Below are 21801 nucleotides of genomic sequence, written 5' to 3' on the forward strand. Positions count from 1 at the left end.
TCTCTCGTCTCGTTAGTGACCCTCACGATCTCTCTCATTCTCTCTCTCATATAACTCGGATCACCACATGACTCCATCTCTTCTTTGCCGTTACCCAAAACCAAAATCCCTAAAAAATTTCCACTTTTCATTTTCATTTGCATTTCCCCCTTCCTCCTCCTAAAGACGAGACCTTTTTTTTTTTTTTCTTGTTTTGTGTGCCAAAACTCAAATCTTTTTGAGAGGGCTTAGGGGGTGCGGAGCTGATTGATGTCTTTGGTATCTGGAGCCAGGGACATGGGGTTGGACGACAACAAGAACAACAACAACAACAACAAGGAAGGTGGAGATGATGAAAACACCTCCAGAACCGACGACGAGGCTGTTGGATCTTTGGGAAGACAGATGAGCGAAGCTTCTCTTTGTGCTACCGAGGAAGAAGAAGACGAGGATTCCAAATTACAATTGGGTCCTCAGTACACTATCAAAGAACATCTCGAGAAGGATAAGGTTTCTTCTTCTTTTTCTCTTTCTTTTTCTGGTTTGTAATTTTAAACTACATTGTCAAAAAAAAAAATTAATGCTTTGTTGAATCTGAGTTCTTGTAGGATGATGAGAGTCTGAGGAAATGGAAGGAACAGCTTCTTGGAAGTGTTGATGTCACCAACATTGGAGGTTAGGCCTCCTCTTCATTTTTAAACAATGTTAAATTTATGATCTTGAAATATTATATGGCCACATTTGATGAGACCCTTGTTAGATGATGCTGCTTGTTTTGTTTGTCATCTCTCTGTGATTTATGTGAATAATTTGGATCTGTTTGGTCTTTGTTTACCTTCAAATAGATACAATCTTCCTGCATATGATTCCGGAAACTGGTGTGGATTTCAGTTTTTCATCATCTTTGTTCATGTCCTTGCTTGACTGCATTTTTTTCTGAGTGTTTTGTACATAACGTCAAGTTAAGATTGGAGAAATGTGTATTACATTGATGAATTTGTCACTTATTATAATCCCTCTCTTGATATGCAGAGACTCTTGATCCGGAAGTGAGGATTCTTAGCCTTGCCATCTTGTCTCCCGGAAAACCCGATATTGTTCTGTTGGTTCCGGAGAATGGAAATCCAAAGGGCATGTGGTTTACTTTGAAAGAAGGGAGCAAGTACAACCTCAAATTCACATTTCAAGTTAACAACAATATTGTTTCTGGTCTTAGGTACACCAATACAGTTTGGAAGACCGGTGTTAAAGGTAAAACAATACTACTGACAAGTTTTTTTTTTTTTTTTTAAATTGATTCTCAATGGTTTAGTTAGAGACAATGTGATCCAATTCCTTTTCAATGGTTTCAGTGGACAGAACAAAGGAAATGCTTGGAACCTTTAGTCCTCAGTCGGAGCCATACAACCACGTGATGCCAGAAGAGACCACTCCTTCTGGCATGTTTGCTCGAGGATCATATTCTGCTAGAACTAAGGTATGATTAGATTAAGACCTTCATCATCTAACTCTGTGATATTCTCTTCTTTGGTGTTGTTTTTTAAATTTACTTGGAAAATCTTGTTTCAGTTTCTTGATGATGATAATAAGTGCTACTTGGAGATCAACTACAGCTTTGACATCCGTAAAGAATGGCCTGCGGTTTGATATTTCGTGGAACGCGAGTTGCCTCCTGAGATGTGTTGTCAGTAGAAGAAAGTTGTGTTTGTTTCACTCCCTATCTACCGTTTTTTCGTTGAACATATAAATGTGAAATCGTTTTTTCTGATCATCGTAGAACAAGAACGGCGGCATTTACTTCCTTCATCTTTGATCTTGATTTTTTTTTTTTTGTGTGTCCATTAATGTCGTTGGAAATCAGTATGTCTGTGTTTGTTCTCAACTCTGTTTCTCCTTCCACTTTACATATGTTTGATGATATGATTGTGTTAGAACCTGAGATGTATAATGATTCTCAGTCAAAGCTGAAAGTTACAAAAAAAAAAGGTTTTGCTTCACAGGAAATGCATCTCGTTTCTTTTATATGCCTTTAAAGAGAAGCAAACTATTATTGACCGCTTCTTCTTACCACCACATCATCAGGTTTCTTTTCATACTTCCAAGTTCTAATCGCCTCGTTTAAACATTACCACCAATATAAATCCTCTGATGCAATTGGCCTAGTTGTGTGCATTTTGTTTGATTTATTATTGGGCTTTGATTAATTTAAATTAGATTGTGGAAATTATACGTTCGTAATTTCTTTTATTTTAGTATATCAATATGATGCCAAGTTCTTATCCACATATCATTATCCATCTGCTTTACGATACGACTTGTTATTTCGAAAAAATAGTATTGAGAAGAACAGTTTGACAAATTCATACTACAAACCAAAACATGGATCATATTAAAACATGAAGATCACAATTGATTATGTCAAAGAGGGGTAAATAAAAGCAAGAGGGCAAAGTAACACCTCTTGGAATGTGAAGAAACTTGACATTTACCATCTCAGAAATGGATCTTGGTTATGTTTTACTCTCGAAATAAAATTAAAAAAAAAATCCTATTTATATATATACTTAGAGAAAGAAAAAGAGAGAAACCATCAAGAGGGGTAAATAAAACCATTGTTGGGGACTCCCTCGTTTACACCTTTTGGCTCACCTTCTCCCAACAGTTCTTTTGTTTATGTGCTCTTACCACTTTCTTTAAGAGAGTTGAGCCTCCTAAGTCTCTGGTCAAGTTCTGCCAGCACTGCTGGTTCCTGCTTCTTCCTCTGCTTTGATATGGTGTTGGTAGTCATCGATCCAATTTTCTCAAATGCCACCTAAAAATGTGTTGATATTGATACTACGGATTATGAATCTTATATATACATAAAACTCGGTGTTCGGACTAGGGCAGGCTTGGCTTACCGTTAATAATTCATCCGGGTCAAAAAGCTGATGTGAAGTTGTCTGTAATATGTTGATTACATCACCGACCTGGTGGGTCATAAGAAGCTCGTTCTCTTTCATCTGCGAATGAAGAGAGATTCACGAGATGAGACTCACCTGTGTCGGAGGATTAATAATTTACGAAAAAGGCTGATCAGAGGAAGAGAAAGAAGAACCTTGAATATTGCTAAAGCTGCATGGAATAGAACCTTTGCTCCTTCATAGAAAAGTACATCCCACACCCTTAGAGTTGTCTGCAAACCAAACCAAAGTTTGCTGTATAACATAAGAAAAAGTAATCTTAAAAGACACATAATTTGACAAAAGGCTTCGTTTTTAAGAACCTCTGAAGGAAGGCTTTTAGAGAAGAGGCATAGAAACCATTCGGTGGCTACGAGGGAAACATCAAAGCCCATATCTTCAAGATGACTAGCTATTCTGCAAACATGTAACGTTAACGAGTCAATTTCGTGATCGAAGAACAAGATAAAGCCAGAATTTGATAAACTGATGAAGCTCAGTGACCAAGAGAACCAAGAAAGCTAGAGAGAGTTACCGAGGACATTTTTGAGCAAGCAGATCTTTGAAAACCCGCTGCTCAACATGGCATCCAGACAAGTTTGTTGTGTAGCAGTCACGAACTAATACGTTTTCCAAAAGGACAGCTAGCATCCAGAATGCGTCTTCTTCTGTCTTCATGACAAGTAATAGTAATGCTGCAACATAGTTTAGTCCCTGGACCAATAACGAAATTGATTAAGACCAAAAATTCTATTGAATAACGCAAATGGATATGGGAAGGATAAGTGTGTACCTGACAATAGCCAACATCAGAATCGCGAAAGGAATAGCCAACAAGCACACGTCTTAGAGCAGCATGACCCTCTGGAGTATCCAACCATGGATGGCCTGGAAAAGTACGTGGCAGATCCTGCAAGAGTAGAGACACAATGTCAAATGAAAATGATGAGAAGATCCGAAAAGGAAGTTGCAGTATAAGACAATAAAAATCAACATTCATAACATATAATCTCGAATGACAATCAACCAACGCAGAAGAAAGACTCTGCTAGAAATTGCTTGAACACAAGAATTAACAACGGATCTATAACAATCCTAAAACAAAGGATCAATGTAAAAATTTAGAAACGAAACCACGCAATAGTTGGTTTCCTGCAGCTAACATCAATCCTACAATTACTCAAAATACAATCTGAGAGGCACAATTAAGATCCAGGGGATGCAAAAAAACACAACAAACATATGAAGCAGCCTCCTATAACCATCATACAACAGTAGTAAAAGAGAAAGGTTTTGCAAAAGTAGTTGCCAACAGAGCACAAGAATCAACAACAGATCTACACCAATCCTTGACACAAAGGATCAGTCAAATTCAATCCTAAAATTGCTTAAAAATCGAAACTTTGGATAAAAAAAAAATGAAACTCACATGATCAATCTGCCTGGTGGCAGGGGTGACCTTGCCATCAACGGCCTTAGTCAAATCACTATAATAACTATCAGGGACGGTGGACTTCTTCTTAGCAGCACCAGAAAGAGAAAACCAAACCTTAGGCCTCAGCACAGGAGGGATCCCTTTCCTAATCAACCTCTTCAAAGTAATCGCATTCGTCAAAGTAGAGATCTTGAGAGACGTTTTCAAAGCGATGCCGTCTCCGATCAAGAGAATCTCAGGCTGAAGGTACCAATTAGCTCCTTTGCTAGCTTCAAGAGCCCACCAAACACGTCCTTGGTTCCTCACTTTCTCCCTGACCTCGTTCAAAACGTTGACGTCGTCGACATTTCCTTCGACGGTGAAGCCGTACAAATCCTGGAACTTGACGACGATGTTGGCTCGTCTGGCGTGGATGCTCGGACGGAGAATCGGAATCTGAGATTGGAGTTCCATTGTTAAATCACGTCTGCTTTGGATCCCAAACATCCTCCCTCCGGACCAAATTCGATTCCTTTTTTTTTACAATATTGTCTGAAAGTTCAGATTTTTTTTTGTGGGTTCCGTCAAATTCAGACCAAGGACGAATACGGAAACATGGACACCGTCAATTAAAATTTTATAAAAGGTTTTGTAGGCTGCTGCTGCTGCTATAGAGAACCAAAAAAAAAAACGAAATTAAAAAAGAAAAAAAAGAAAGAGAGAGATGTTATAAAAAGAATCATATCAAAATCTGATAGATACCTTTCAATATTATAATTTGTTTGTCACGTTCTGCAAACGTTATCACCTCTCTTTTGAAACACCTAATCTTCTCTCCCCCTACGCGCACACACACACACAGTAAAAAAAAAAAAAGATTACAGCTTCTTTTGTTTAATAAAAAAGATTATAGAAATTTCCAGAAACAAGAAGAAGAAGAAGGCAAGAACAGATGATCTCTCTCTTTCTCTTTTTCTTTCTCTTTCTCTCGCTCGTGAGAACAAAAGACACTAAAAATGGAAAAAAAGAAAAGAGAGAGAAATAAAACAACTTTAAAGGGAAAAGTATATTAACTGAAAGAAAACGAAAAAAATTACAGAGGAGCGTTGAATTGGAATCCCCGCGTCTCTCGGGGTGTTGGTGTCGAACAAGAAGCAGAAAGAAGAATTATGAAAGTTGGAATTTTGGAAGAGAGATAGATGATGTATATATTATTATCGCTAGGTGAAGGAAGGAAAGATGTGTTCCTTTTTAGATAGAGCGTTGAATCAAGAGCCTTTGATTTCTTTTTGGGGTTATTTTATTTATAATTTAATGAAACATTATGATTTTGAAAACGAACTTGGATTTCATTTAGTAGGAGGGTTAATAATAATACTAATGACGCAGGTTTAACTTTTGAATCATTTTGTTTATGCCCCCCCCCCCCCCCCNCAAAGATTTTTTTTTTAATTTCATCTGTTAAATGACTAATATATCCGTGAACGTTGTGCGTAATTTGGTTGATTGATTGGCTTATTATGGCTCTCTGTTCTTTTCTGAGGACTTATGTGTCATTCGCCTAGACGATTAAATATCTCATTTTCTTGATGTTTCTATCATCATCTAAATTGCGAGATAAAGCAATTGACACTGGATTTTAAAATTTTTAAAAATTTCCAGTTAACAATTCATCAGTAATAGATGAAAATTACAAATATTTTTGTGTGTATTCGGTATAAAATATGATTCCATTCCATCCAATTCTTTAGAATTAAGCCATGCTTTGAAAAAAGTTTAAAAACTTAAAGAAGGCGAAAACGTGCTGAAGTGCCATATATAGCCTATGTTATATTTATTTAGTATTAGCTGATGTTCATATGATTAAGACATGTACACTTTTCTACGATACATTGTAATATATAGATTCATCTGAGAACAATATGGTATCCCATTCCCATATTTTGATTGATTTTATTAATCAGATTTGCTTGAGATGTACGTGAGTCCACGACTCCACTTACCTTCATTACTCTAAGTCTCTCTACTAACCTTTGTTTATCCCCTCCCAAATCGTTCTATCTATACAATATGTATATGTATATTTTGTATCTTGAACCATATGCAAAGTCTCCTACTCTCCTTAATGTATATATACATAATTTCGTAACAAACACTATTGGATACATCTACAAAATTTTAGATACGATCTTGTTCGTTAGTTTATGAGAAACTTTAAAAAAATGCATCCCCACAACGGGAAGAGAAGCTAGCTCATTATTATGCAATGAATTAAAATAAATACATAGGTGGGAATTTGGGATGAGTTAGTTTCGTCGGTAACAACAAACATGTAAGACAACCTCACCACAACTAAAAAAAAATAAAAAAAAATCAATAATGCGATAATCACCAGTATCTCTCAAACTAATAACTTCTTTTTCAGCTGGATCACAATCAGCTCAATCTTGGGCCTGTCACATCTTATATTAGCCCAGCTCATTTGTTTCATCTAGTTTACTACTGCAAGCAAGCAAAAGCAAAACCTTTAATCAACCAATTTGAGATAACCAATTTTCCACAGCCAAAATTATTATTTTAGACGCAAAAAATTTTCATTTTAGAAAGATTTTTTTTTTAGTAAATATAATGTTAATTTTTAAAGCATTTATAAAATCTCTAAAAGCATTAACCAATTTTATTTTTTAATCAACAAAGATTTAACATACGATGGATACAAAAAATGATATGCTAACTTTATTGCTACATAAACTTATATATCATATTTGATGTATAATTTTTTTTCAATAGTTCACATAACACATTTTTAAAAAGTATAATAAGTTTTTCTTACCTACGTTAACGAAACAAATTTCTGATATATAAAAGATACACTAAGATAAGGTCGTCTCAATTGATAACCTTATATTATATAGATTAATATGTCCCTTTCTAAACATTTTGTTCAATTATTTAGTCAGTTTGATATAGTTTTAAAAGTTGTTGCCTTGTTGGGTGCATTTTTTTTGAAAATTGACCCAAAAAAAAAAAATACCAAAAATACAGATCTTCTCCAACTAATGTTCGATTATTGAATAATAGTATAATACCACCAATTTTTTTTTAAAAATAACATATGAGAATCTTCTTGGAAACGAAGCTACCCCAAAAGAATACTATACTACTACAACACAGTCCTCTGTTTTGTAACAAAATCGATCCTTCTATGTTCCCGCCGTAACCGAAAGCTCCCATCTCGTCTGTTTAGAGTTGTGATGGGAACATGGAAGACGAGAAGCAGTAGTAAGAAGCAAGTTTGCTACATTTCAGTCCCAGCTCAGATCATAAACTCTGTTTCTTCATCGTCCTTACACTCTTTTCTCGATAACAAATCTTCAAAGAAGAAGAACACAACAATCAAACTCTTCAATCTCAGAAACCCAAAGCTCTGGGCTTTATCTATCTTCTTACTTACTGTTTTAGGGATATCATTAAGACTCAGTCTTTGTCTTTCTCCTTTTGGTTTCGGCGATCACGAAAGTCAACTTCAAAGCTCGGATTCTAATGTATCTCCTAAATCCCATCTAGGTTTTGCGTATAGCAGATCAAACGCTACTCAGACTGAGATTTCAAACGCTAAGGATCGATCTTTGGATACGGGTTTGGAGAAAAATGAAACCTTTGGTGGTGATCGATCCCATTTGATCACCTCTGATGGAAATGGACATGGTGATAAGAATGAGTTCTGGAAACAGCCTGATGGATTAGGTTACAAGCCATGCTTAGACTTCAGCATTGGATACAGCAGAGAGAGTAAGAAGATTGCTAGAGAGAGGAGAAAGTATCTGATGGTGGTTGTCTCTGGTGGGTTGAATCAGCAGAAGATTCAGATTGTTGATGCGGTTGTGATTGCGAGGATTCTAGGTGCTGCTCTTGTTGTACCAATATTGCAAATCAATCTCATTTGGGGTGACGAGAGGTAAACAGTAATATCATAATGGATCATCAGAAATGTTCATTTTTGTGTTCATCCGTCATTCTGAATGTTTTTTTTTTTTGCAGTGAGTTTTCAGATATATTTGATTTAGAGCAGTTCAAGAGTGTTTTAGCAAATGATGTGAAGATTGTTTCGTTGCTGCCCGCAAGTAAAATAATGACTAGACCATCAGAAGAAGGTGGTATGCCCTTTAACGCCTCCCCTCAATGGATCCGTTCTCACTATCTAAAGCGTGTAAGATCATATACAACATCCCTCTTGGATCATTTAGTGATGAAAAAATGAGAAACAATGTTCAATGGTCTTTGTTATACTTATATCCTGCAGTTCAATAGGGACGGAGTTCTGCTTTTAAGGAGATTAGATTCAAGATTGTCTAAAGACTTGCCCACTGATCTCCAGAAGCTCCGTTGTAAGGTATGTTTCTAACTTGGAAGCTAAAAAAAGTTTGTTTTTGTTCTTTCACATTTGAACAAGAAATGTGTTGCAGGTAGCATTTGAAGCACTAAAGTTTTCGCCACGGGTCATGGAGATGGGGAAGAAGCTTGCAGAGAGGATGAGGAGCAAAGGGCCTTACATTGCGCTGCATCTTCGAATGGAGAAAGATGTGTGGGTTAGAACAGGATGCCTTTCTGGTTTGAGCTCAAAGTATGATGAGATTGTTAACATAGAAAGGATTAAGCGGCCTGAGCTCTTAACAGCCAAATCTAGGATGACATCTAATGAGAGGAAACTCGCTGGTCTCTGTCCATTAAATGCCAAGGAGGTAACAAGGTAAACGAGTGACCTAATGGTTTTCTTACAAGGTTTTATGTGCTGAGAGAGAAGTTGGTTTTCAATTATATTGGTCGATTTCAGGCTGCTTAGAGCACTTGGAGCACCGAGAGATGCGAGGATCTATTGGGCGGGAGGGGAACCGCTTGGCGGAAAGGAAGCTTTGAAACCGTTAACAAGCGAATTCCCACATCTCTACAACAAATACGATATTGCATTGCCACTTGAACTCAAACCTTTTGCAAAACGAGCTTCGATAATGGCAGCAATCGACTATATAGTGTGCAAAGAGAGTGATGTGTTTATGGCATCTCATGGAGGGAACATGGGCCATGCGATTCAGGTACACATTCTTAGGTCTCAGATGGTTCAAAAGTCGATTTCTAGTATGCAGTTACGCAATCTTAAGGTAAAGACTAAAGAGTGCTAAATTAATCTTTCAGGGGCACAGGGCTTATGAAGGACACAAAAAGATTATAACACCAAACAAAAGGCATATGCTCCCATACTTTGTGAACACATCAATGAGTAAAACAGAGTTTGAGAAGATGATAAAGAAATTACACAGACAATCTCTAGGACAGCCAGAACTAAGGGTAAGCAAAGCTGGGAGAGATGTTACAAAGTATCCTGTTCCTGAGTGTATGTGCAAACAAACCACCTCTACTATTTAAAGCTTCCTTTTTTTTTTTGCACATATGGTCAAAAACAAAGATTATCTTTGATAAAGGTATAATATACTCTTTTTGCTCCAGTTTCTAAACCAAACTGCTTGAAACAAGATATTTTCATCAACGAAATAATCTTAGGCCAAAAGAATAAGAAGCTGTTTCTGATCAAACCAAGAGAGATGAAAATTCACAGAGAGCGGCAGAAATATATAAGTTGATTCATCCAATACTTATTCAACAAAATAAAATAAAAACTCAATATTTTCAAAAAAGAATCCAATCTTTCACCAGGAAACTATGAGAGAGACACAAACTTAAAAGCTTCTAGAGCTAAACAAATGTAAGGGGGGGGGGGAATCAGTAGCCTTTTCCACAATGTATCAAACTGCCGGCACCTAGAAAAAGCCCAAAAATTGCTGCACTGCCAATGGTAGTTTGCCCAATGTATCTTATCTTCATAAGCCCAGGAACCTGCAGGAAAAGAAGAAAAAGAAACAAATGATCATCATCAAGCAGTAACGAGATATGAATTTTAAACAGTTAATGTCGATCCACAAGTTTCTATTGAGATTGTGATCACAACCGTTTACGCATATAGTGACAACAAGAACAATCTCTACTCTAGACATCTTTCATATCTAACTTAAAGCGCTAAAACTTTCATATTGATCTTGCTAACAAACTCACAAGTAAACATAACTGAGGCGTTATCACAGAAACAATTGATTAAAAGTTATCCAAAACGGTGACATAGATGCACAAGTCAAATTAATTCAATGCTCAAAAGTGAAGGCAAACAAAGCAGAAGACTGAGAAAGATATGATTTTTATAACAAAAACCCGAAATTACAAAGCTTTACCTTGAATCTAATCGCCTCGTAAGTTCCATAGACAGCACCTGAACACAACGAAACAAGTTCAATATCATCTTCACACCAAAAATATTCGTACCCAAATTCTCATAGAATCGAAGGCGGATTTTAGATTGTAATTTAGGGTTTAGGGTTTTTATTCCCAGAATGTAAAGGAAATCGAAAAAGAAAAGCTTACCTACAGCGCCACCAACTGCGCCACCAACGGCAACTCCGGCAGTGATTCGGGCCAAACAGCTGTCTTTCGCCATCTTTTTTGTTTTTGTTTGGAGAGACAATTCGTTTGCTGTGTCTTTCTTCTTCTCTGTCGGAATATTAATATTGCGGTTGCCCTCGCCGCCGCTTTATAAAGGTTTTGACTTTGGAAGAGTTTTTATTTTTTGCTTGCAGAGTGGATCGATTTTGCCTTTCGCTACAAGAACAAGGCCACAACACCGACTTGTTCCTAAACCGGGCTTAACCGAATTCGAACCAAATTTGTGGAAGACGTCATTGGTTTATTTACCCAATGGTATATTATATTTAACTTACTACACCCTGCATTAATTGTTTTGTTTAAGAATAAAATCTGGCCATAACATTTATGAAAAAATATACAATATACTATAAAATTAGAATTGGATCCGTGCTAGAGCACGGATTAACATTTATTTTATTTAAAGTATTATATATATGATTGTTTTATATGTTTTAATTTTTTTTTGCTCAAACACTATGCCATGAAATCATATGTTGAATATAACTTATGAAAATAACATCTATTTTATAAGATCTATTCTAGCAGATCTAGATTTTGACTCGCGGTACACTGCAGTTTAAGTTATTTGATCCAAATATTAATTTATGTTTGCTAATTTTATTTGATTTGTTTAGTTTTTAAAATTATATATTGTATTTTGATTGTTAATTATATGACTTAACCTACACTATACCGCATATTAATTATTTTGTTACAATATTAATTAATTGATTTAATTAGATACGTCTATTAATCTAATATTCATATTGTTAACAAAATAATGAGATAATATTTTATCCATGTAGCACCGAATTAATGACATTTTAAGTTTCTATTAATATCTACTCAAACATGTCTAGCCATATAACCGACGTGTGATATTTTAATTCGTTGTACACCACAAAAAAAACTTCATAAAAATCTAAATATATTTTTAAAATTTAAAATATTTTAATAAAGTTTCTTTTTTTATAGAAATTGAACTACTTATAATATTTGAACTTCTTATAAAGTTTAAATATTATTAGTATCTTAAACAGTTATAAAAATTAAATGTTTTAATAATTGAAATATTAATAATCTTTAAAGCTTTTAAAAAGTTCACAAAATAATGAGATGATATTTTATCCGTGTAGCACCGAATTAATGACATTTTAATTTTCTATTAATATCAACTCTAACATGTCCTACCATATAACTCGTCCTGTGATATTTTAATTCGTATATATTATTAAAATTTAAAATGTTTGAATAAATTTTATTATTTTAGAAATTGAAATACTTATAATATTTGAACTTCTTATGAAGTTCAAATATTATTCATATCTTAAACATTTTATAAAAAGATAAATGTTTTAATAATTGAAATATTAATAATCTTTAAAATTTTTTTAAAAGTTATACATTTGAATTTTTAAAATTATTAAAAGTTGAAATTCTTTAAAATAAATAACCATAATAAAATGCATAAAAATTTTAAATTCAATGCCTGATAAATCAAGGTTTCTGTTCATTTGTATTCATAATCATTTTGGTCTCTTTTTTATTAATTAGACTTTGAATCTTTGCCTAGTTTTCTTAGGTGATGTAGGACATTTTGTAATATATGTCTGTTTTAAAAAAAATAAATTACATCATATGCAGAAAAAAACATAAATTTTATTATTTTTTAAATGTTACCTAAAATCATAAATCATAAAAAAATTAAATAATTTAAATATAAAATAAAATAAATGTGAAAGAAGAATCACATATTTTTGTTTTAATCAGGTTGAGAGATTTCCTTATCTTTTAAATGTTACCTATAATTGATTTATATGTTACTATAATTAACTAAATCCATACTATCTTTATTTACCAAAAATCAGACTAACCCGTATATTATGATATACCTATGTAGCTATGTCACAAGTTTATAACAAAAAAATCATAAATATATATATTATATAGTCTACAAAAAAATGTTGTGTACTTAAGTTTTATTAAATAGAGGATTGAGCAAACTAAAATTTTATATTAAGAGAATCATATTCCTTCAATAATGTCATTTATTGAATTAAATTAAATTAATGTCATTGATTTTAATTTTTTTCAGAAAATTGCTAGTTCTTGGAAAAAAAAACACACATGTCTCTTTTAATTAAATCGCTTGGGTTTAATTCTCCTATTAACGACCAACCTTTGCTGCATATCTATTGTACCCCTAGCTCTCATGTCAGCACACAAGAAAGCTCTAACATGATCTGGTTGACGATGCATCCTGAAAATGTTTTAACGGTGGTAAAATATTCCAAATACAAACATCGATCAAAAATTACTATGGGACTTTGTGTTCATAAGTCTTGCAATAGTCCATAAAGTTGACAAAGACTGTTTTGTCTGTCCCTTCAAGAAGAATTTGTGGTGGCCTTATAACTGTAAGAAGCCAAACTCCAACAAGCTCCGTACTATTTTCACGCAGAATATTAAAGACCTTACGAAGAATCTGTACATGTAACTCACAATCAGATAAAAACAAGTAGAAATCAAATAACTTTGGAAGGAAGCATTTGTCACTTAAGGAAATAAATAATCCTCCAAAGCAATATCTATCAAATATAGGAATCACGGATCTCATATAGACAAACAAAGTAGAGAACCAAACTTACATCTTGCTCATCCTTCACTTCTTCCTTGATCACATTAGGTTCATCAGCCATGATTACTGCCAAGAAAGCATTAAGAAACCAAATCAATATTATAAATATCAACAAAATTGGTATGAACATCTAAAAAAAAGAGAAGATGGACTCCGTCACTCCGTTACCTAAAACACAATAAGTAGTCATTTTTATTCCGGGTCTAAAACTACAATTATAATCTTTAACAATAGAACGGAAATTTTTGAAAATCAACTCAAACCTTTTTGGTAACGAAACAGCACCCGATTGGTAACTCAAGCGAAGAGGTTGTGAAGCTTTTTGTTTTCTTGATTGCGTTTTCCTAACCCTATATTTTTTGTTTTCACTTTTATAAAATAAAAAAATCCCTAATTTTTATGTTTAGGCTGCAATTTAATTCATAAAACAAAAACATAATTGACCCAAAAAAACCCGTTTAATTTACTTACACAGGACGGGAAAAAAAGAGTGTATAATGTACAGACAAAAGAAAGGGCTAAGAAGAGAGATGGGTGCTCTGTTTCAGTTCCTTAAGAGATTGCCGTGACTTTATTTGTAAATTGAGATGGTTCCTCCAATAGTGTACTTATCAACGAAGAAGAGATCGGAGACTTGAAAGGGACGATGATAGTTCAGCAATGCGACTTTCTCAGTTCTTTTTATATTCAAAATTAAGTTTGTTCTTAGTTAGATTGGGCACCAAGTCACGATATAATACTTCAAAGAATGTCAATGATGAGGCAACTATCGCTATGAGCCAAAACTATGAACTCATGACAATAAGTTCAATATTTAAGGGTAAACCAAGCACAACTTAATGCATTTTTCTTGACTTATTTTCACAGGCAATCACAACTTTAATCTGTGTCTTCCTTTTCTTTTCCTTTCATTACTAAACCTGTGTTAGAGAATAACATTCTTCAGCATACTCAAAGACAAGTCAATGCCACTAGCAAGATAGAGAATAAGAAGAAGAGAAGCGTGACCTCACCAACTCCATAACATGTTCTTTAGTAATTACACAAAGAGAGGCTACTCTCTCTACTCACTTGAGCTACCAATATATCCAGTCTTCCTGCGACCAAGATACCTTCTGTTCATGCGGATTTGTGGCGCACATCGTTCTGATCCACACTGCCAAAACAAACCCCATCCGTTCATATTTGTTGAATATAGAATATAGATAGGTACAGAGATTTCAGAATAGCAAAACCAAAACTAGATAATTCTTGATTAGTATTCAGACGGTAATTATTAATTCTCTTGCTCAACCAAAGGAGCTTTTTATAAGGCAGTGTAGGCAAAGATTTCAGCATCACATTAAGATGATGCAATCAAGTAGGCCTCCAAATTAGTTTTGTATCACCCTAACTGCGTAATATATATTAATCAGAAAATGTAGGCAAAATCCTGAATTAGGTGTAGAAGAGCAACACCTATTCAGGACCATTTCTCCATCATGAAATCATAGAAGTGACGTAGCTATGAGAAGCGGTTTTCTTATATATTCAGTTAGGAAGAAACCATAAACAGAAATGTGTCCAAGGCAAGAGAAACTAATTGGGTAGAGTTTTTTTTACCTGTTCACATCTCACAAAGAAGAGACGAACCTCCCTGGAGAAAGTTGTGTTTGTGCTTTTGCAATCAAAGCACATGACGTATCCACCTGAAAATAACCGCAACTAGGAATCACTTCAAGAAATCAACAAAAGGATGTCGTTACTCCATAATTGACATTATTCTATCCAAACCTTGATATCGGTATATTAAAGGATATGTTACTTACAGACATATCGCCGTAAAAGCCCTTCAAAGTTGTTGGATGTAAATCTCCCCCTAACAACCAACCTTTGCTGCGCATCAGGTGTATCACTAGTAGTACCCAACTCAGCAAGTAAGAAAGCCCTAACATGAGCTGGTTGTCGACGCATCCTGAAAAAGTTAAGCATTCCAAATACAATTACATCAAAAACCACTACGTTCTGGTATAACAAATGGTTCCAAAAAGTACAAAAGTACAGAAGTACTATATGAGACTTTGTTCATACGTCTTGCAATAGTCCATAAAATTGACAAAGATTGTCTTCTTTGTCCCTTCAAGAAGAACTTGTGGTTGCATTATAACTGTAAGAAGCGAAAATCCAACAAGCTCCGGACTATTCTCACGCAGAATATTAAAGACCCTACGAAGTATCTGTAATTTATAACTTCCATCAGCCATGATTACTGCAGCCAGGAAAAGCATTAAAAAAACCAAATCAGATAATTATAAATATATATCAACAAAAAAAAAGAAGAAGATGGACTCCGAGTAATTCAGAGTAAACTCTAAAGTCGTGAAACATTTATAAAAAATTCACTCAAATTACCTTTGGTAACGAAACCGCAGGAGGGATAAAACGAGGCTGTGAATTGCTTTTTGTTTTTCAACTCTAATTATTTCTATTTCTTTATAAAAACTAGGACTCAGACCCCGTGATGTCGCGGCGGAAGTATTTTAGAAAAAAAAAATTTAAATTTAAAATTTAAAAATATACATTATAAAATTATTTGAATTTAAAATTTAAAATTTAAAAATATACATTATGAAATTATTTGAATGTAATAGAATAGTTTGAATACATAAACTGTTACTAAAAACACAATCATCAAAATGAAAACTTATAACAAAAAATATTATGTAGAATAAACACAACTTTGCAAAACATATTGTTTAAAGTATTATAAATATAAGATATTATTATGAAGAATTATGGTAAAGAGCTACAACAAAAAAAAAATCATTATGACGAAGTGATCCTTACTGAGAATATTGAACTAATGGTTATAATGCGTAATGTAATTTTCTATTAATTAATTATAATTATAAATATATTTAATAATGAGTGAAACAGTATCAATGGAAAATTAAAATTAAAATACACAACTCTTAAGAACAAAATAAAATAAATTTTAAATGTTAAAATAGTTTTTAACGAAAAATGATGATAAATAGATACAGCTGTAAATTCTATATTAAGTTTTATTAAATTTCTATATTACTATAATCATTTCTAAAAATTTAGTTAGATTATAGAATAACATTGAATATTAGATATTAATATTCAAATTATTTAGATTTAACATAAAAAGAAAAAATCGTTTCAACAACAATGTTTTGTTAGTTATTGATGAAGAGACAAATATAGAGAGAGTTCAAAATATATGACTATTTAAATAGACACACCTATTAGAAAGAAAAGTTGTGATGAAAAAATATGAAGAAAATATAGTGAAAAGACACAACTCTACAATGGACAAATACAAATGTTTGAGTTTTTTAAAAAGAACAAATAAAACCAATTTTTTTACAAAAAAGTACTACGAAAAGTCTCAACTGTTGTTCTTACTTATTCAGATTGTTATCATTATTTTTAAATCTTAAAATATTTTTTTAACAGAAAATTTAGATAAATAGACACAACTGTAAATTCAATATTAAGTTGTATAAAATTTCTCTATTGCTATAATCATTTCTAAAATTTTAGTTAGATTATAGAATATATTCAATTATCTAGACTCAACATAAAATGAAAAATTTGTTTTAACGAACTTGTTAGTTAGTGATGAAGAGACAAATATAAAGAGAGTTCAAAAAGCATGACTATTTAAATAGACACACCTATTAAAGCAAAAAGTTGTGATGAAAAAATATAAATAAAAAAGAGTGAAAAGACACAACTCTACAATGAACAGATACAACCGTTTGAAATTAAAAAAAAAACAAATAAAAACATTTTTTTTACGATAAGGTACTACAAAAAATTGCAATTGTTGTGTATGCACTTGATTATACTTACAAACTCATATAAACTGCTTTTAAATAGAAGACATTTTTATTACCATATTCAAAAGTCAAATCCAAAAGCTTATTGTATAATCCATTTAACTCTTTGAAAAAGACTCTAGGTATAAAATAAACTAAAAATTGTAAATTAGATTCATCATTCCAAAAATCTTTTGTTAAATCAAGAATTGGAGGAATCTCTTTACTTTCAAAAGAATGAATGCTAGAGAATAATTTAGAGAGCTATAAAAACCGTTGAGATTGAAATTTTATATTACTTGGTGTCATGGCAAAAAAAATGAAAACAGTTCAAACAGACAAATATATATAAATTTCAAAAGATACAAATATTCGAATAGACACAACTCTACAATGAACAGTTGCAACTTTACAAAAAACCGTTACAATGAACAATCACAACTTTGTGTAAAACACACAATTTAAATTTTCTACAGATTTTTTTGGAAAATTATCCAAAAAGTACGATTGAAAAAACACAATTTTGGTGGCATTTATTCGAATTGCTATTATATATAGGTATTTTCATTATTTTTAATATAAAATTAACTAAAAGTTGTAAATTATTCATCATTCCAAAAATCTTTTGTTAAATCAAGAATAGGAGGAATTTCTTACTTTTAAAAGAATGAATGCTAGAGAGTAATCTAGAGATCTGTAAAAACCGTTGAGATTGAAATTTTATATTATTTTGTGTCATGGCAAAAAAAATAAAAACAGTTAAACAGACAAATATATAGATTTCAAAAGATATGAATATTCGAATAGACACAGCTCTACAATGAACAGTTGCAACTTTACAAAAAAAACCGTTACAATGAACAATCACAAATTTTTGTTAAACACATAATTTAAATTTTCTACATATTTTTTGGAAGATCATCCAAAAGGTACGATTGAAAAACACAACATTTGGTGGCATTTATTCGGATTGTTACCATATTGAAAAGTCAAATCCAAAAACTCACTATGTAATCCATCTAACTCTTGGAAAAACACTATAGGTATTTTCATTAAACTTTTATATTTTAAATTAAANTAAAATTAAATAAAAGATGTAAATTAAATTCTTCATTCCAAAAATCTTTTGTTAAATCAAGAATTAGAGGAATTTCTTGACTTTTAAAAGAATGAATGCTAGAAAATAATTTAGAAAAATGTATAATCCGTTGAGATTGAAATTTTAGTTGATTTTGTGTCATGGCAAAAAAATGAAAACAGTTCAAACAAACAAATATATATAGATTTTAAAAAATACGAATGTTCCAATCAACACAACTTTACAGTGAACAGTTGTAACTTTTCATAAATAACCGTTTCAATGATCCATCACGACTATTCAGAAAATATCCAAAAGGTACGATTAAATAAACGCAACTGTTGGTCGCATTTATTATGATTGTTATTATTATATAGTTTTGCGTCATGACAAAAAAAATGAAAACAGTTCAAACAGATAAATATATATAGATTTCAAAAGATACAAATGTTCCAATCAACACAAATTTACAGTGAACAGTAGTAATTTTTCATAAATAACCGTTTCAATGATCCATCACGACTTTTCAGAAAATATCCAAAAGGTACAATTGAAAAAATGCAACTGTTGGTCGCATTTATTCGAATTGTTATTATTATATAAATTAACAAATCTCTATATAAAATAAAATAAAATAAAAAAGCTTAATTAATTTTTGTTTCCACCCAAATTTTTTTATTTATTAATGGCGCAATTTAATGTAATTGACCAAAAAATACTTCTAATTTTACACACACCAATGGCGAAAAAGGGTAATTTACAGACAAAAAAGTATCGGCGAAGAAGAGAGATTGGGATGCTCTGTTTTGGTTCCTTGAAGAGATTGAGGAGATTATATTTGTAAAATTGAGATGGTTCCTCCAGTAATTTATACGTATACGCGAAGGTGATGTCGAAGACTTGGAAGGGACGATGATAGTTCAGTGATGATGACTCGTCGGAGACCCGACTCCGCTACTATTGAGGTAAGGGATGAGAATCACTCGATTGGTTTATTTAAGGAGGAGGATGATGATATCATTCGAGATTTGGGTTGCATTGATGAGTCTGAAACTAGACATGGTTCAAGTAATTTGCCTTTTCAATGTCATCGTGATGATGTTTGTTGCCTCGACAAGGATAATAAGAGCGATAGCTTTGTCCCATGTAGAAGAAATTTGGATGATTTGTTTCTTGGGTTCGCTTATAAGGGTGTGAGGAGTATGAAAAGGGATGACTTTGAAAGTGAAACTACTAGTGATCTTGTTTCTCCTCAAATGGTTGATGATGACACTGTTTCTGAATCTCATCTTCAAGTAAGAAGAGTTTCTCCATACTTCCAGGGATCTACTGTTTCACAACAGTCCAAAGTAGGGTGTGATTCTCGTAGTGTTTGCTCTCAAAGTAGAAGAAGTTGTAGGAAAGGATGCAGGAAAGTTCAAGCTAAAGTTCCAAGAGTTTCTCCATACTTTCAGGCATCAGGTATTTCACAATGTGATTCTGACATTGTTTCATCTCAAAGTGGAAGTAGGAGAGAAAGCAGCAAACTTCAAGCTAAGGTTCGAAGAGTTTCGCGTTATTTCCAGGCGTCAGCTGATTTAGAACAGCCAAGAGATTTGCGTAAGTATTTTAAGGTTGTGAAAGTTTCAAGATATTTCCATGATGTTGTGCCTGCGGATGGAAATGGAATTCAAGTCAATGAATCAAAAAATGAGAAATCAAGAAGGGTGAGGAAAACTCCGGTTGTGAGTCCTTTACTCTCGCTTTCTCAGAAGACCGATGAGGCATACCTTCGGAAAACGCTGGATAACACATGGGTGCCTCCACCATCTCCATGTAATCTACTTCAAGAAGATCATTGGCATGATCCATGGCGGGTGCTAGTTATATGTATGCTTCTCAACAAGACATCTGGTGCTCAGGTTTGTTCTCATTCCTCTCTCCTTGTTTTTTGCTGAAGTTAGATACACTAATTAGTTTAAGTGGATGTGTTTGGTGTTGACATTTCTTGTTGCATACCTTCTCAACCCTTGACGGCAATCAGCACATGTAATCATTCTTGAGAGTATTCCAAAGTTTGTTAGGAAGTAAGAAGTTAAACCTCTGTGGGCTTAAAGTTTTCCAATTTAACCGTTTGGTTTGATGAGTAATTGATTAACCATGAAATGTGTTGCTTGGTCTTATTGAATTTGGTGGAAGAAAAAGCTTTGTGTGGTTGGTCAGTGAATTTGTTTTAAAAGGTGATTGCAGACGCGGGGAGTGATATCAGACTTGTTCGCTTTATGTCCTGATGCAAAGGCTGCAACAAAAGTTGAAGAAAAGGAGATAGAGAGTCTGATAAAACCTCTTGGATTACAAAAGAAGAGAGCCAAAATGATTCAACGGTTATCTCTGGAGTATCTTCAAGAGAGCTGGACTCATGTCACTCAATTGCATGGCGTTGGAAAGTATGCAGCGGATGCGTATGCGATATTCTGTAACGGGAATTGGGATCGGGTGAAGCCTAATGACCATATGCTAAACTATTACTGGGAATTCCTCAGGATTCGGTATAAATTATGACTGGTAAGGTACAACCGTACAAGTATATATTTAAAAGCTGTAAATGAAATATTATCTTATAGTACTAACTAGTTTGTATATCTTATATATTGTAATGTGTTTTGGACCTTTTGGTATCAGCTTTGTGTTTAATATTGTCGAACACCTAAGATGGAGGCATGAGTTAGTTGAGGGTGAAAAGCTATACGACTTTCTCAGTTTTTAATATTCCCTCCGTTTCAAAATATAGGATGTTTTAACTAAAGCAAGCAGATTAAGAAGTCTTTATTTTTAACAAGTTCAGCCAATTAGAAACAATACTACATAATATAAAATAGTAAATTAATCTAAAAGTTGCATAGAAACTTGAAAACATCCTATATTATAAAATAAAAAATTTCTATAAAATATATGATATTTTGAAATGGAGGGAATATATTTTTTGGTCGGATTCTCAGTTCTTATTATTATATTCAAAATTAAGTTTTGTTTTTTTAGTTATAGATTGGGCACCAAGTGACGATATAATATACTAATTCAAAGAATGACAATGATGAGGCAACTACTACTACTGTTTATGAGCCAAATCCAAAACTAAAAATAAGTTCAATATGTATTGGTAAACAAATGTACCAAACCAATGCATTTTATTGGTTTATTTGCAGAGGCAATCACAACTTTAATCGATGTGTTATTTTTCTTTTACTTGCATTAAACCTGTGTATTAATATGTGTTTCTAAATTTAAGAGATTTTAATAAGGTTGTTTGGTAAGGGAAAAAGGAAAAATGTTGTGATAATTTGTTATAATGACGTGTCAACTACAATATTTGCACAAAATTGAAAATCACAAAATCGAAAATCCTCTTTTTT

The 21801-nt window shown here is 33.0% G+C and overlaps 6 protein-coding genes and 1 pseudogene across 9 annotated transcripts; 3 read left to right on the forward strand and 4 right to left on the reverse strand.

Annotated features, from left to right (window-relative positions):
- On the forward strand, positions 7–1918 carry LOC104764516 (rho GDP-dissociation inhibitor 1). The gene is made up of 5 exons (XM_010488059.1): positions 7–489; positions 588–654; positions 1012–1230; positions 1332–1456; positions 1549–1918. The coding sequence occupies exons 1-5, from the start codon at positions 250–252 to the stop codon at positions 1624–1626; spliced, it is 729 nt and encodes a 242-aa protein (XP_010486361.1). The 5' UTR covers positions 7–249; the 3' UTR covers positions 1627–1918.
- Positions 2346–5605, reverse strand: LOC104764517 (growth hormone-regulated TBC protein 1-A-like). 4 transcript variants are annotated; one of them, XM_010488062.2, is made up of 9 exons: positions 5433–5605; positions 5098–5175; positions 4351–5000; positions 3715–3831; positions 3457–3635; positions 3245–3338; positions 3077–3154; positions 2880–2981; positions 2346–2791 (listed from the first exon to the last, which is right to left on the reverse strand). In XM_010488062.2, exons 3-9 carry the CDS (start codon positions 4840–4842, stop codon positions 2651–2653), a joined length of 1203 nt encoding a protein of 400 aa, XP_010486364.1. In that variant the 5' UTR covers positions 4843–5000; positions 5098–5175; positions 5433–5605; the 3' UTR covers positions 2346–2650. The 4 variants fall into 4 exon arrangements, with proteins under 4 accessions (XP_010486364.1, XP_010486366.1, XP_010486363.1 ...); XM_010488064.2 differs by having other exon boundaries at positions 4351–5003; XM_010488061.2 differs by having other exon boundaries at positions 5410–5605.
- Positions 7487–9848, forward strand: LOC104764518 (uncharacterized protein At1g04910-like). Its single transcript, XM_010488065.1, has 6 exons — positions 7487–8293; positions 8377–8545; positions 8639–8728; positions 8802–9085; positions 9170–9428; positions 9529–9848. The coding sequence occupies exons 1-6, from the start codon at positions 7590–7592 to the stop codon at positions 9757–9759; spliced, it is 1737 nt and encodes a 578-aa protein (XP_010486367.1). The 5' UTR covers positions 7487–7589; the 3' UTR covers positions 9760–9848.
- LOC104764519 (reactive oxygen species modulator 1-like) lies at positions 9902–11034 on the reverse strand. The gene is made up of 3 exons (XM_010488066.2): positions 10807–11034; positions 10617–10654; positions 9902–10227 (listed from the first exon to the last, which is right to left on the reverse strand). The coding sequence occupies exons 1-3, from the start codon at positions 10877–10879 to the stop codon at positions 10114–10116; spliced, it is 225 nt and encodes a 74-aa protein (XP_010486368.1). The 5' UTR covers positions 10880–11034; the 3' UTR covers positions 9902–10113.
- LOC104767375 lies at positions 13003–13565 on the reverse strand (annotated as a pseudogene).
- LOC104767376 (eukaryotic translation initiation factor 2 subunit beta-like) lies at positions 14384–15747 on the reverse strand. The gene is made up of 5 exons (XM_010491412.1): positions 15575–15747; positions 15313–15458; positions 15107–15192; positions 14576–14660; positions 14384–14424 (listed from the first exon to the last, which is right to left on the reverse strand). The coding sequence occupies exons 1-5, from the start codon at positions 15745–15747 to the stop codon at positions 14384–14386; spliced, it is 531 nt and encodes a 176-aa protein (XP_010489714.1).
- LOC104764520 (methyl-CpG-binding domain protein 4-like protein) lies at positions 19142–21082 on the forward strand. Its single transcript, XM_019240750.1, has 2 exons — positions 19142–20310; positions 20639–21082. Exons 1-2 carry the CDS (start codon positions 19336–19338, stop codon positions 20948–20950), a joined length of 1287 nt encoding a protein of 428 aa, XP_019096295.1. The 5' UTR covers positions 19142–19335; the 3' UTR covers positions 20951–21082.

This window comes from Camelina sativa, chromosome 19, assembly GCF_000633955.1.
Source record: "Camelina sativa cultivar DH55 chromosome 19, Cs, whole genome shotgun sequence".
Taxonomy (NCBI): Eukaryota; Viridiplantae; Streptophyta; class Magnoliopsida; order Brassicales; family Brassicaceae; genus Camelina; species Camelina sativa.